The following is a 14906-nucleotide window of genomic DNA, read 5'->3' as shown; positions in this document are numbered from 1 at the left end:
TCTCAAACGTATCTATAATTTCTTATGTTCCATGCTACTTTTATGATGATACTCACATGTTTTATACACACTTTATGTCATTTTTATGCATTTTCCGGCACTAACCTATTGACGAGATGCCGAAGAGCCGATTGCTTGTTTTCTGCTGTTTTTGGTTTCAGAAATTCTACAAAGGAAATATTCTCGGAATTGGACGAAATCAACGCCCAGGGTCTTATTTTTCCACGAAGCTTCCAGAAGACCGAAAGGATCACGAAGTGGGGCGACGAGGCGCCGCCACACTAGGGCCGCGCGGCCCAAGGGGGGCCCGCGCCGCCCTGTTGTGTGGGGCCCTCGTGTCACCCCTAAACCTGCCCTTCCGCCTACTTAAAGCCTTCGTCGTGAATACCCCAGTACCGAGAGACACGATACGGAAAACCTTCCAGAGACGCCGCCGCCGCCAATCCCATCTCGGGGGATTCAGGAGATCGCCTCCGGCACCCTGCCGGAGAGGGGAATCATCTCCCGGAGGTCTCTTCATCGCCATTATCGCCTCCGGATCGATGCGTGAGTAGTTCACCCCTGGACTATGGGTCCATAGCAGTAGCTAGATGGTTGTCTTCTCCTCATTGTGCTATCATGTTAGATCTTGTGAGCTGCCTATCATGATCAAGATCATCTATTTCTAATGCTACATGTTGTGTTTGTTGGGATCCGATGAATATTGAATACTATGTCAAGTTGATTATCAATCTATCATATATGTTGTTTATGTTCTTGCATGCTCTCCGTTGCTAGTAGAGGCTCTGGCCAAGTTGATACTTGTAACTCCAAGAGGGAGTATTTATGCTCGATAGTGGGTTCATGCCTCCATTGAATCCGGGACAGTGACGTAAAGTTCTAAGGTTGTGGATGTCTTGTTGCCACTAGGGATAAAACATCAATGCTTTGTCTAAGGATATTTGTGTTGATTACATTACGCACCATACTTAATGCAATTGTCTCGTTGTTTGCAACTTAATATCGGAAGGGGTTCGGATGATAACTCTGAAGGTGGACTTTTTAGGCATAGATGCTCGCTGGATAGCGGTCTATGTACTTTGTCGTAATGCCCCGATTAAATCTCATAGTACTCATCATGATATATGTATGTGCATTTTTATGCCTTCTTTATTTGTCAATTGCCCAAGCCGTAATTTGTTCACCCAACATGCTATTTATCTTATGGGAGAGACACCACTAGTGAACTGTGGACCCCGGTCCATTCTTTACATCTGAAATACAATCTACTGCAATACTTGTTCTTTACTGTTCTTCGCAAACAATCATCATCTTCCACACAATACGTTTAATCCTTTGTTTACAGCAAGCCGGTGAGATTGACAACCTCACTGTTACGTTGGGGCAAATTACATTGATTGTGTTGTGCAGGTTCCACATTGGCGCCGGAATCCCTGGTGTTGCGCCGCACTACACTCCGTCACCAACGACCTTCACGTATTCCTTGACTCCTACTGGTTCGATAACCTAGGTTTCTTACTGAGGGAAAACTTGCTGCTGTACGCATCACACCTTCCTCTTGGAGTTCCCAACGGACGTGTGTCTTGCACGCCATCAAGCACTTTTTCTGGCGCCGTTGCCGGGGAGATCAAGACACGCTGCAAGGGGAGTCTCCCACATCCAATCTCTTTACTTTGTTTTTGTCTTGCTTTGTTTTACTTTATTTATCGCTTTGTTTGCTCTTATATCAAAAATACAAAAAAATTAGTTGCTAGTTTTACTTTATTTACTGTCTTGTTCTCCATATTAAAAACACAAAAAAATTAGTTACTTGCATTTACTTTATTTAGTTTACTTTATTTACTACTGCTAAAAAGGGTACTGTTGAGAATACTAAGTTGTGTGATTTCACTAGCACAAATAATAATGATTTCCTATGCACACATATTGCTCCACCTGCTACTACAGCAAAATTCTTTGAAATTAAACCTGCTTTACTAAATCTTGTTATGAGAGAGCAATTTTCTGGTGTTAGTTCTGATGATGCTACTGCCCATCTTAATAATTTTGTTGAACTATGTGAAATGCAAAAGTATAAGGATGATATGATGACAAATTACTCTGAATGGCACACGGAAAGAGCTCCACAAGGTAAGAAGGTAAATTCTGTTGAAGAAACCTCCTCCTTGAGTGATAAGATTGATGCTATTATGTCTATGCTTGTGAATGGTAGATCTAATGTTGATCCTAATAATGTTCCTTTAGCTTCATTGGTTGCCCAAGAAGAACATGTTGATGTGAACTTCATTAAAAATAATAATTTCAACAACAATGCTTATAGGAATAATTCTGGTAACAACTATAGGCCATATCCTTCTGCTAACGGTAATGGTTATGGTAATTCTTATGGGAATTCTTACAACAATAATAGGAGTGTACCCCCTGGTCTTGAATCCATGCTTAAAGAATTTATTAGTACACAAACTGCTTTTAACAAATCTGTTGAAGAAAAGCTTGATAAAATTGATATTCTTGCTTCTAAGGTTGATAGACTTGCCTCTGATGTCGATCTTTTAAAATTGAAAGTTATGCCTAATAAGGATAATGATAATAAAATTGTTACTACAGCAAACGCCATCCAAGTTCGAATTAATGAGAATATTAGATTGATAGCTGAATTGCATGCTAGGTGGGAAAGAGAAGAAAACGAAAAACTTGCTAAAGAGAATAATGTAGCTAAAGTTTGGACTATTACCACCACTAGTAATGATAATGCTTCACATGTTGCTACACCCCCTACTATCAGTGGTAAAATAATTGGTGTTGGCAATGCTTCCACTCCTAGTGCAAAGCGTGCAAAATTGCCTGAAACTGCTGAAATTGCTAAAACTGCTGAAACTGTTTGTGATAAAACTGCTGAAATTTTTCAAAATATTGGGGACAATAATTCCATTGCTGTAGATCATAATGGTTTAGATTTTGATGATTGTCACATCTCTGAAGTTATAAAGTTCTTACAAAAACTTGCTAAAAGTCCCAATGCTAGTGCTATAAATTTGGCCTTTACAAAACATATTACAAATGCTCTCATAAAAGCTAGAGAGGAGAAACTAAAACTTGAAACTTCTATTCCTAGGAAGTTAGAAGATGGTTGGTAGCCCATCATTAAGATTAGGGTCAATGATTTTGATTGTAATGCTTTATGTGATCTTGGTGCAAGTATTTCTGTTATGCCTAAGAAAATCTATGATATGCTTGACTTGCCACCATTGAAAAATTGTTATTTGGATGTTAATCTTGCTGATAATGCTATAAAGAAATCTTTGGGGAGGATTGATAATGTTCGTATTATGGTTAACAATAACCTTGTCCCCGTTGATTTTGTTGTCTTGGATATTGAATGCAATGCATCTTGTCCCATTATATTGGGAAGACCTTTTCTTCAAATTGTTGGTGCTACCATTGATATGAAGGAAGGTAATATTAAGTATCAATTTCCTCTCAAGAAAGGTATGGAACACTTCCCTAGAAAGAGAATGAAGTTACCTTATGATTCTATTATTAGAACAAATTATGATGTTGATGCTTCGTCTCTTGATAATACTTGATTCACACTTTACTGCGCCTAGCTGAAAGGCGTTAAAGAAAGCGCTTATGGGAGACAACCCATTATTTTACTTCTGCACTTTTATTTTATATTTGAGTCTTGGAAGTTGTTACTACTGTAGCAACCTCTCCTTATCTTTATTTTATTGCATTATTGTGTCAAGTAAAGTCTTTGATAGTAAAGTCAATACTAGATTTGGATTACTCGCGAGGAACAGATTTCTTGCTGTCACGAAATTGAGCCGCCCCTGCTGTAGAAAATTTAGAAAAATCTGCCAATTTACGTGCGTGATCCACAGATATGTACGCAACTTTCATTCAATTTGGGAATTTTCATCTGAGCAAGTTAAGTGCCCCTGAAAAATTCGTCTTTACGGACTGTTCTGTTTTGACAGATTCTGCCTTTTATTTCGCATTGCCTGTTTTGCTGTGTTTGATGGATTTCTTTGTTCCATTAACTTTCATTAGATTTGTGCAATGTCCATAAGTGTTAAGAATGATTATGTCACCTCTGAATATATGAATTTTCAATTATGCACTAACCCTCTAATGAGATTGTTTTGAGTTTGGTGTGGAGGAAGTTTTCAAGGGTCAAGAGAGGAGGATGATACAATATGATCAAGAAGAGTGAAAAGTCTAAGCTTGGGGATGCCCCGTGGTTCATCCCTGCATATTTTAAGAAGACTCAAGCATCTAAGCTTGGGGATGCCCAAGGCATCCCTTCTTCATCGACAACTTATCAGGTCACCTCTAGTGAAACTATATTTTTTCCGTCACATCTTATGTGCTTTACTTGGAGCGTCTGTTTGTTTTTGTTTTTGTTTTTGTTTGAATAAAATCGGATCCTAGCATTCCTTGTTTGGGAGAGAGACACGCTCCGCTGTTTCGTATGAACACATATGTTCTTAGCTTTACTTTTAATGTTCATGGCGAAGGTTGAAACTGCTTCGTTCATTGTTATATGGTTGGAAACAGAAAATGCCGCATGTGGTAAATGGTATAATGTCTTGAATAATTTGATACTTGGAAATTTTTGTGCTCATATAGATCGTGTTTAAGCTCTTGCATCATGTACCTTGTACCCATTAATAAAGAACTACATAGAGCTTGTTAAAATTTGGTTTGCATGATTAGTTTCTCTAGAGTCTAGATATTTTCTGGTTAAGGTGTTTGAACAACAAGGAGACGATGTAAAGTCTTATAATGCTTACAATATGTTCATATGTGAGTCTTGCTGTACCGTTTTATACTTGAGTTTGCTTCAAACAACCCTGCTAGCCTAGCCTTGTATTGAGAGGAATTCTTCTCGTGCATCCAAATCCTTGAGCCAAAAACTATGCCATTTGTGTCCACCATACCTACCTACTACATGGTATTTCTCTGCCATTCCAAAGTACATTACTTGAGTGCTACCTTTAAAAATTCTATCCTTTGTCTTTGCAATATATAGCTCATGGGAAAATAGCCTTAAAAACTATTGTGGTGAAGAATATGTACTTCTGTATCTTATTTCTTAATAAGTTGCTTGTTGAGCGGTAACCATGTTTCTGGGGACGCCATCAACTCTTACACCTTTGTTGAATATCATGTGAGTTGCTATGCATGTTCGTCTTGTCTGAAGTAAGGGCGATTTTCATGATCAAATGGTTTGAGTATGCATATTGTTAGAGAAGAACATTGGGCCGCTAACTAAAACCATGATCCATGGTGGAAGTTTCAGTTTGGACATTAATCCTCAATCTCTTATGAGAATATTAACTGTTGTTGAATGCTTATGCATTAAAGAGGAGTCCATTATCTGTTGTCTATGTTGTCCCGGTATGGATGTCTAAGTTGAGAATAATCAAAAAGCGAGAAATCCAATGCGAACTTTCTCCTTAGACCTTTGTACAGGCGGCATAGAGGTACCCCTTTGTGACACTTGGTTGAAACATATGCTATGCAATGATAATCCATGTTAATCCAAGCTAATTAGGACAAGGTGCGAGCACTATTGGTATACTATGCATGAGGCTTGCAACTTATAGGATGTATTATACATAACACATATGATTTATTACTACCGTTGACAAAATTGTTTCTATGTTTTCAAAATGAAAAGCTCTAGCACAAAAATAGTAATCCATGCTTCCCTCTGCGAAGGGCCTATCTTCTACTTTATTGTTGAGTCAGTTTACCCATTCTTTCTATCTTCGAAGCAAACACTTGTATCAACTGTGTGCATTTGATTCTTACATGTTTACCTATTGCACTTGTTATATTACTTTGTGTTGACAATTATCCATGAGATAAATATGTTGAAGTTGAAAGCAACTGCTGAAACTTATATCTTCCTTTGTGTTGTTTCAAAGCTTTCTACTAAGAATTTATTGCTTTATGAGTAACTCTTATGCAAGTCTTATTGATGCTTGTCTTGAAAGTATTATTCATGAAAAGACTTTGCTATATGATTCAGTTGTTTACTCATTGTCTTCACCATTGCTTCGAATCGCTGCATTCATCTCATATGCTTTACAATACTATTGATCAAGATTATGATAGCATGTCACTTCAGTAAATTATCCTTGTTATCGTTTACCTACTCGAGGGCGAGTAGGAACTAAGCTTAGGGATGCTTGATACGTCTCAAACGTATCTATAATTTCTTATGTTCCATGCTACTTTTATGATGATACTCACATGTTTTATACACACGTTATGTCATTTTTATGCATTTTCCAGCACTAACCTATTGACGAGATGCCGAAGAGCCGATTCTGTTGTTTTCTGCTGTTTTTGGTTTCAGAAATCCTACAAAGGAAATATTCTCCGAATTGGACGAAATCAACGCCCAGGGTCTTATTTTTCCACAAAGCTTCCAGAAGACCGAAAGGATCACGAAGTGGGGCGACGAGGCACCGCCACACTAGGGCCACGCGGCCCAAGGGGGGCCCGCGCCGCCCTATTGTGTGGGGCCCTCGTGTCGCCCCTAAACCTGCCCTTCCGCCTACTTAAAGCCTTCGTCGCGAATACCCCAGTACCGAGAGCCATGATACGGAAAACCTTCCAGAGACGCCGCCGCCGCCAATCCCATCTCGGGGGATTCAGGAGATCGCCTCCGGCACCCTGCCGGAGAGGGGAATCATCTCCCGGAGGTCTCTTCATCGCCATGATCGCCTCCGGATCGATGCATGAGTAGTTCACCCCTGGACTATGGGTCCATAGCAGTAGCTAGATGGTTGTCTTCTCCTCATTGTGCTATCATGTTAGATCTTGTGAGCTGCCTATCATGATCAAGATCATCTATTTGTAATGCTACATGTTGTGTTTGTTGGGATCCGATGAATATTGAATACTATGTCAAGTTGATTATCAATCTATCATATATGTTGTTTATGTTCTTGCGTGCTCTCCGTTGCTAGTAGAGGCTCTGGCCAAGTTGATACTTGTAACTCCAAGAGGGAGTATTTATGCTCGATAGTGGGTTCATGCCTCCATTGAATGCAGGGACGGTGACGGAAAGTTCTAAGGTTGTGGATGTGCTGTTGCCACTAGGGATAAAACATCAATGCTTTGTCTAAGGATATTTGTGTTGATTACATTACGCACCATACTTAATGCAATTGTCCGTTGTTTGCAACTTAATACCGAAAGGGGTTCGGATGATAACCTGAAGGTGGACTTTTTAGGCATAGATGCCTGCTGGATAGCGGTCTATGTACTTTGTCGTAATGCCCTGATTAAATCTCATAGTACTCATCATGATATATGTATGTGCATTGTTATGCCTTCTGATGCGTGCAGTCGACACGTCCGTTGGGAACCCCAAGAGGAAGGTATGATGCGTACAGTAGCAAGTTTTTCCTCAGAAAGAAACCAAGGTTTATCGAACCAGGAGGAGCCAAGAAGCACGTTGAAGGTTGATGGCGGAGGAGTGTAGTGCGGCGCAACACCAGGGATTCCGGCGCCAACGTGGAACCTGCACAACACAATCACAAAACTTTGCCCCAACGTAACAGCGAGGTTGTCAATCTCACCGGCTTTCTGTAAACAAAGGATTAGATGTATAATGTGGATGATGATCGTTGTTTGCGAAGAACAGTAAAGAACGATTGCAGCAGTTTGTATTTCAGATGTAAAGAATAGGACCGGGGTCCACAGTTCACTAGCGGTGTCTCTCCCATAAGATAGCAGATGTTGGGTGAACAAATTACAGTTGGGCAATTGACAAATAAAGAAGGCATAGCAATGCACATACATATATCATGATGAGTACTATGAGATTTAATCGAGGCATTACGACAAAGTACATAGACCGCTATCCATCATGCATCTATGCCTAAAAAGTCCACCTTCAGAGTTATCATCCGAACCCCCTCCGGTATTAAGTTGTAAACAACGAGACAATTGCATTAAGTATGGTGCGTAATGTAATCAACACAAATATCCTTAGACAAAGCACCGATGTTTTATCCCTAGTGGCAACAACACATCCACAACCTTAGAACTTTCTGTCACTGTCCCAGATTTAATCTAGGCATGAACCCACTATCGAGCATAAATACTCCCTCTTGGAGTCACAAGTATCAACTTGGCCAGAGCCTCTACTAGCAACGGAGAGCATGCAAGAACATAAATAACATATATGATAGATTGATAATCAACTTGACATAGTATTCAATATTCATCGGATCCCAACAAACACAACATGAAGGATTACAAATAGATGATCTTGATCATGATAGGCAGCTCACAAGATCTAACATGATAGCACAATGGGGAGAAGACGACCATCTAGCTACTGCTATGGACCCATAGTCCAGGGGTGGACTACTCACACATCGATCCGGAGGCGATCATGGCGATGAAGAGACCTCCAGGAGATGATTCCCCTCTCCGGCATGGTGCCGGAGGCGATCTCCTGAATCCCCCGAGATGGGATTGGTGGCGGCGGCGTCTCTGGAAGGTTTTCCGTATCGTGGCTCTCGGTACTGGGGGTTTCGCGACGGAGGCTTTAAGAAGGCGGAAGGGCAGGTCAGGAGGCGTCACAAGGGGCCCACACAACAGGGCCGCGCGGCCAAGGGCCAGGCCGCGCCGCCCTGGCGTGTCGCCACCTCGTGGCCCCACTTCGTCTCTCCCTCGGACTTCTGGAAGCTTCGTGCAAAAATAGGACCCTGGGCGTTGATTTCGTCCAATTCCGAGAATATTTCCTTACTAGGATTTCTGAAACCAAAAACAGCAGAAAACATCAACTAGCTCTTCGGCATCTCGTTAATAGGTTAGTGCCGTAAAATGCATAAATATGACATTTAATATGTATAAAACATGTGAGTATCATCATAAAAGTAGCATGGAACATAAGAAATTATAGATACGTTTGGGACGTATCACCTTCTTTATTTGTCAATTGCCCAACTGTAATTTGTTCACCCAACATGCTATTTATCTTATGGGAGAGACACCACTAGTGAACTGTGGACCCCGGTCCATTCTTTACATCTGAAATACAATCTACTGCAATACTTGTTCTTTACCGTTCTTCGCAAACAATCATCATCTTCCACACAATACGTTTAATCCTTTGTTTACAGCAAACCGGTGAGATTGACAACCTCACTGTTACGTTGGGGCAAAGTAGTTTGATTGTGTTGTGCAGGTTCCACGTTGGCGCCGGAATCCCTGGTGTTGCGCCGCACTACACTCCGTCACCAACGACCTTCACATGTTCCTTGACTCCTACTGGTTCGATAACCTTGGTTTCTTACTGAGGGAAAACTTGCTGCTGTACGCATCACACCTTCCTCTTGGGGTTCCCAATGGACGTGTGTCTTGCACGCCATCAACCGACATCAATCTGCGCAGCCGAATCATGGCCGCTGGCATCGTACTCACGGACGATGCACAGGAGCGGTTCGTATGACTTTGTCACCGTCGGGCAGACGACGAGATCCGTAGGCATTGGGGCGGAGGGAGGCGAGGAAGCCATGGGTGGCGGTTGATGCGACAACGCCTAGTGTGTCAGTGGGAGAGTTGAATGGAGAGATACAAAGAGGGAACCGGTGACTGGAAGTGGGGAGTGAGGGCCAAGACAACGCAGTGTCTCCCGTGCTTCTCAACGCGTGCAACCATTGTACGAGTTCTGGAAATTGCCGATTCGGGAGTTCCTCCAGGGCCACCAGCCTACAACGCGGAGAGCTTCTAGGCAACCAAACAAGCCAAAATCTTCTAGACCGATGCGAGCTAGGGGCTACCAGCCTACCAAAGGCGGCCTTAGAACGATTTAGGGCATGTACAATGGGATGATGTCAGCCTTCCCTTACGTTTGCCACATCAGATTTTTGCTTAGTTGGAGGAGAGAGAATGAAGGGAGAGAATGTTGTATTCTCAAGGGATGGTCTCTTATGAAATAAGAGAAGACTATTTTCTCCATCGTACGACTTGTCTTCCCTTAGTCACATAATTTCCTACTAAACATAATTAATTATTATTTATTGCAAGGGATGATAATAAGAGGTAATGCATTGTATCCATTATATTTATCATCCTCTCTAGATGACATGGACTGTTAAGAGTACCATTGTACATGTCCTTAAAGGCTGCGACTGGAGTATTAGGGCATCTCCAACGCGGCGACCCATCTCGCGTCCGCGCGTCCGGATGGGTCCAACCGAACAAATCCACGGCCAACGCTGCGACGCACCGCAAATGCGGATGGCCACGGCGTCCGGAACGACGCAAACCCGGCCCAAATCTGGGCTAGTTTTACGTGGCCGCGGATGGCACGCGGCGTCCGGTCGCGCCCGGATGCTCGTCTGCTCGTCTCCCTTGGCCCAGCTGTTGGTGACCGCGCCCGTCATATTAAATGTGGACTAGAGGGATCTGTCCCTGTCCAGTCCACTCCCCACTCCAGTCTCCACTCGACGGTTCCGCACGCACGCGTAACCGCCACCATGGCCCCGAAGAGACGGTTCGCTCCCGGCGCCAACGACGGCGAGGCCAGCAGCAGCCACCGTCCTACGCCGGCGCTGCGGTCCGGACGAAACCGCGGCGGTCTCCACATCGGAGAGGCCGCCCCCGGCGGCGCGGCATTGACGCAACCCGCGCTGCTGCTGCTGCTGCCGAAGCCGGAGTCCCCCGGAAGAAGACCCCGACCTACGCGCCGCTCTGGCGCTATCGGCGGCGGAGGAGGAGGCGAAGTGGCCGCATCTCGCAGCGGCCATTCGCATCTCCGCGATGGAGGAGGAGGCCCAACAACAGGTCGAGGACGCCGAGGCTTGGGCCTTCTTCGACCAGGTTTGCGTGGAGGAGGCAGCTGCGCGGCGGCAGGAGGAGGCCAGGCTCCGCCGCGAGGAGCAGATGCGGCAGGAGGCCAGGCGCCGCACTGAGGAGGAGAGGCGCCAGAAGGCCAGGCGCCTCGCCTAGCAGGAGAGGGATCTGCGCCTCAGGGAGGAGGCGCAGCTCTGAGCTGCTGCGGCGGAGGAGCGGGCGGTTCCGGACCCGCACTCCGCTTGGGAGGAGGCCCTGTGGTCTCCGTGGCCGGAGTCCCCGGCGCAGTCGAGAGACAACAGCGCCTCGCCGCTCGGGGACATCGTCGACGCCGACGGCGACGACGCCCACATGGACTAGGCGGCGCACCGGCGGCCACCGCGTCCTCCTCAAACCCTATTAGAGGGTTTTTATATTTGTTTTTAATTTTAAAGCCCATATAGAGAGCTTCTTTTGGTAGTTAAATTTGTCCAAAATAGGGCTATGTACAAATTTCCAAAAATAGGGCATTTGCTTAATGAAATTTGGTTAAATTTACATTTTTGATTTTTTTTCGATTTTCTTCACATTTGCGCCGCATTCGCCCGGTGCAACCCAAACAGCGGACGCAGACCTCCACGCGGCCACCAAACGGCCAGAAAGCGGACGGAGCCCGAATCAGACGTGACGGCAGTAATAATGGAGTATCAGCAAGTCCACCAAGCCCACTTCCTCCAATAATCGTCCACCCGTACGTACATTATAGGCTGTGTCCACCAGGAGCCGCAGAGGCCACTGGTCAGTTATGCTAAGATCAGCCTTCCCGCTCGTCTTCCAATTCCCACACCGGAAACCGCCCCCAATCCCTCCGCGCCCACCACCTGTTCGTCGGTATGCCTCTCCCACCGCCGCCGCCTTCCCACCGCTCCCTCCAGCTTCCGCCTACGTCCACCTCCCCTTCTGCCGCAAGCGCTGCCACTACTGCGACTTCCCCATCGTCGCGCTCGGCTCCTCCTCCCCCTTCCCCCGCGGCGACGGCGACGACCCGAGGATCTCGGACTACGTGCGCCTCCTTCTCCGGGAGGTCGCCGCCACGCGGCCCGTGTCTGATGACGGCGTGCCCCTCGAGACCATCTTCTTCGGCGGCGGCACGCCGTCGCTGGTCCCGCCGAAGCTCGTCGCCGCGGTACTCGACGCGCTGCGCGCCAAGTTCGGCCTGTCCGCGTGCCCGGAGGTGTCCATCGAGATGGACCCCGGCACCTTTGACGCCGCTAAGCTGAGGGATCTGGTGGGCGTGGGCGTCAACCGGGTCTCGCTCGGGGTGCAGGCGTTCCAGGAGGGCCTGCTTCGTTCGTGCGGCCGCGCGCACGGCCTGCGGGAGGTGCACGAGGCCGTCGGGATTGTGACCGGCTGCGAGGGGCTTCAGAACTGGAGCATGGACCTCATCTCCTCGCTGCCCAACCAGACCCAGGACATGTGGGAGGAGAGCTTGAGGTGCACCATCGATGCCCGCCCAACGCATGTCTCCGTCTATGACCTGCAGATTGAGCAGGGCACCAAGTTTGGCCAAATGTGAGTTTTTTCTGCTCATATTTACGTATCTTATAAACTTCATTGCTCCTGAAAGTTATCTTTTTTTTTTCTTTGCTGTTTATTGCAACCTCATGTTCTGATTCTGTTTGTGGTAGTTCAATAGATTATACTTAATTAAAAGAAGTTCACTAGAACCACCAGAACCACATATTAGCTAAAAATCCTGTTTCAATCTGCACTTGTTTGTGTTTAGGTTCAGTCTGTTTCTCAAACTCATGTTGGTCATAGTTGCAAATTTTACAGGATTAACTGAATAAATTTTATATTTTACAACCAATTGTAAAGCTCACTTGATGATTTATGCATGGCCATAGCCATCTTCTTCTCCAGCCATGTTATATCCATGTATTCATAACTTCCATAGTTATTTATTTCAATGCGCTTTTTTATCAAACACCAAGTGAGTCTTCTTCCGAGGCCAAGGATCAACTGATTCTCGTTGTGAATATGTGTCAGACTGATGCCAATCTCATATTAAATGTCGCAGGTATACACCTGGTGTATTTCCTCTTCCAAATGAAACCGACTCTGCGAACTTCTACAAGATGGCTTCGAAACGGCTTTCTGAAGCAGGATATCAACACTATGAGATCAGTAGCTACTGCAAGACTGGCTATGAGTGTAAGCACAATGTAACTTATTGGCAAAACCGGCCATTCTATGCGTTTGGTCTAGGATCAGCAAGCTACATCAATGGTGTCAGATTCTCTAGGCCCAGGAGAATGAAAGATTACGCAGACTGGGTTCAGAAGCTGGAAGATGGAACTTGGTGCCACGAGTCTAGCACCTCTGAGCTCAAGGATATGGCAATGGACTCCGTGATGCTATCACTGAGAACAGCTTCGGGGCTAGACTTGCATAGGTTCAGTAAATCATTTGGAAAGAATCTGACACTGTCATTGTGTACCATGTTTAGGCCGTTTGTTGAGAGCGGACTTGTAATCGCCATGGATACAGACCGACAGGCGCTGCAACTTAGTGAGTTTGATGTGGATTTAGAAAACAAGGGCGACACTGGAAGCAGGGTTGCCTTCATCCGGCTGAGTGACCCAGATGGATTTTTATTGTCCAATGAGTTGATCTCGCTAGCTTTTGGGATTATTTCGCCATAACAGTGGTGGGCTTTTAATCGACAATTTTCTCTTTTACTTGTTTTATTTCAGCTGACCAAACTGACATGCACTGATATATAGACAAACAACCATTTGCTGATCACCGAGATCCATAGTATGTTCATATCAGTGTAAATTGAAACTCCTATTCCGTATTAGTTCTGAGACAACTATTACACTATATGCACTCATGATTATCTTGTATGTTGAGGTTGTGGTCAATTATCTTGTGTTACTGCTCTCTGTCCCTAGTTGAACCTTTTTTTTCAGTCTTTGCTAAGTTTTGGTTGCTAAATGTGCATGCCGCACATGTCACCGCCACAACACGAGCTTGCTGCTCATGTGTTGGGTGTGCCTCCATTCAGGCACGCGGTCTCTAATACAATTTTTGTTTACCTGGAATCCTCATTGCCTGTTTATCCTTATATATGTGTTCTTACTGTTTGCCGACAAATCATGCTCACGCTAGTAAGTTTGACAGATCTGTTTTTATACATATGTCTGTTATATGAGCTGTTAAACTGACGTGGTGTTGGCATGCATTGCTTACATTTACCCACGATTGATTCGAAAACAGAAGCAAACAAGCCAATTTTCACTGGTATAGGAACTCGCAAAGTATGCTTCTAATCAGATGCTGGTCCTGATTGAGGCTGTTTTTTGTGTGTAATTTGAGGCTGATTTTTTTGTGAGCAATTTGAGGCTGACTTTTGAAATCTTTATTACTTCCCCTGAAGATGTTTTGGCAAGCTAAATTAGCTTGCCAAAACGAGAATGGATGGCTACATTTTAGGTTTCCGCTGCCGAGAATGGACTTTTGTAGCCCGGGCTACGTGTAGGCCGTTTTCTGAACCTATGAAAATTTCATTTTAAACATATTAAAAAATTTCGAAAAAATATTGTGATGTACACAATATTGTAATCTACAAGTGTGTAAATTTTCAGAATGAAATATGCTGTATTTGGGCTCAGAAAAAATAACAAATCTTGATTTCAGCATTGGTGAATAGTGGTGAACAGTACACTAACATTTAGATTTTGTCATTTTGTGAGATTTTGTTATTTTTTCTGAGGGCAAAATGTAATGTATTTCAATCTGATAGATTACAACATTCTCTTCGTCACCATATTTTTTTCAAAATTTTCTGAAACTTCAAATCCAAAAGTTTTAAAGTTTTATGAGGTTTTCACATTTTATATTAGTGAACGGAGGGAGTACAAAATTGAATTTGTGGCAGTTTCCTAGGAAAATACATTTGGATAAGTTACATATTTATTAGGTTTTTTTGCAAAAAGAATTAGAGAAGCAACATGTCAAGAACCGGTAGCTGTGAACTCCGAAAGGAGGTGATCTACAGATAACTAGTTACTGATGCAATAAAAAGCTAGATC

At 44.2% G+C, this 14906-nt stretch overlaps 1 protein-coding gene across 1 annotated transcript; it reads left to right on the top strand.

Annotated features, from left to right (window-relative positions):
• Positions 1–11614: 11614 nt before the first annotated feature.
• Positions 11615–13718, top strand: LOC124653586 (heme chaperone HemW-like). The gene is made up of 2 exons (XM_047192648.1): positions 11615–12381; positions 12890–13718. Exons 1-2 carry the CDS (start codon positions 11615–11617, stop codon positions 13512–13514), a joined length of 1392 nt encoding a protein of 463 aa, XP_047048604.1. The 3' UTR covers positions 13515–13718.
• The last annotated feature ends 1188 nt before the right edge of the window (positions 13719–14906 follow it).

The sequence above is a fragment of the Lolium rigidum genome, chromosome 5 (genome assembly GCF_022539505.1).
Source record: "Lolium rigidum isolate FL_2022 chromosome 5, APGP_CSIRO_Lrig_0.1, whole genome shotgun sequence".
NCBI classification, from domain to species: Eukaryota; Viridiplantae; Streptophyta; class Magnoliopsida; order Poales; family Poaceae; genus Lolium; species Lolium rigidum.
The sequence above is the reverse complement of the archived record's forward strand: the minus strand, read 5'-3'. Positions and strand labels throughout refer to the sequence as shown.

Excerpts from the sequence above, each read along its gene's own strand:
- LOC124653586 (XM_047192648.1), top strand. The coding sequence starts at position 11,615 with ATGCTAAGATCAGCCTTCCCGCTCGTCTTCCAATTCCCACACCGGAAA. Across the intron at positions 12,382-12,889 it reads GGCACCAAGTTTGGCCAAAT|GTATACACCTGGTGTATTTC; the intron begins GTGAGTTTTTTC and ends TAAATGTCGCAG.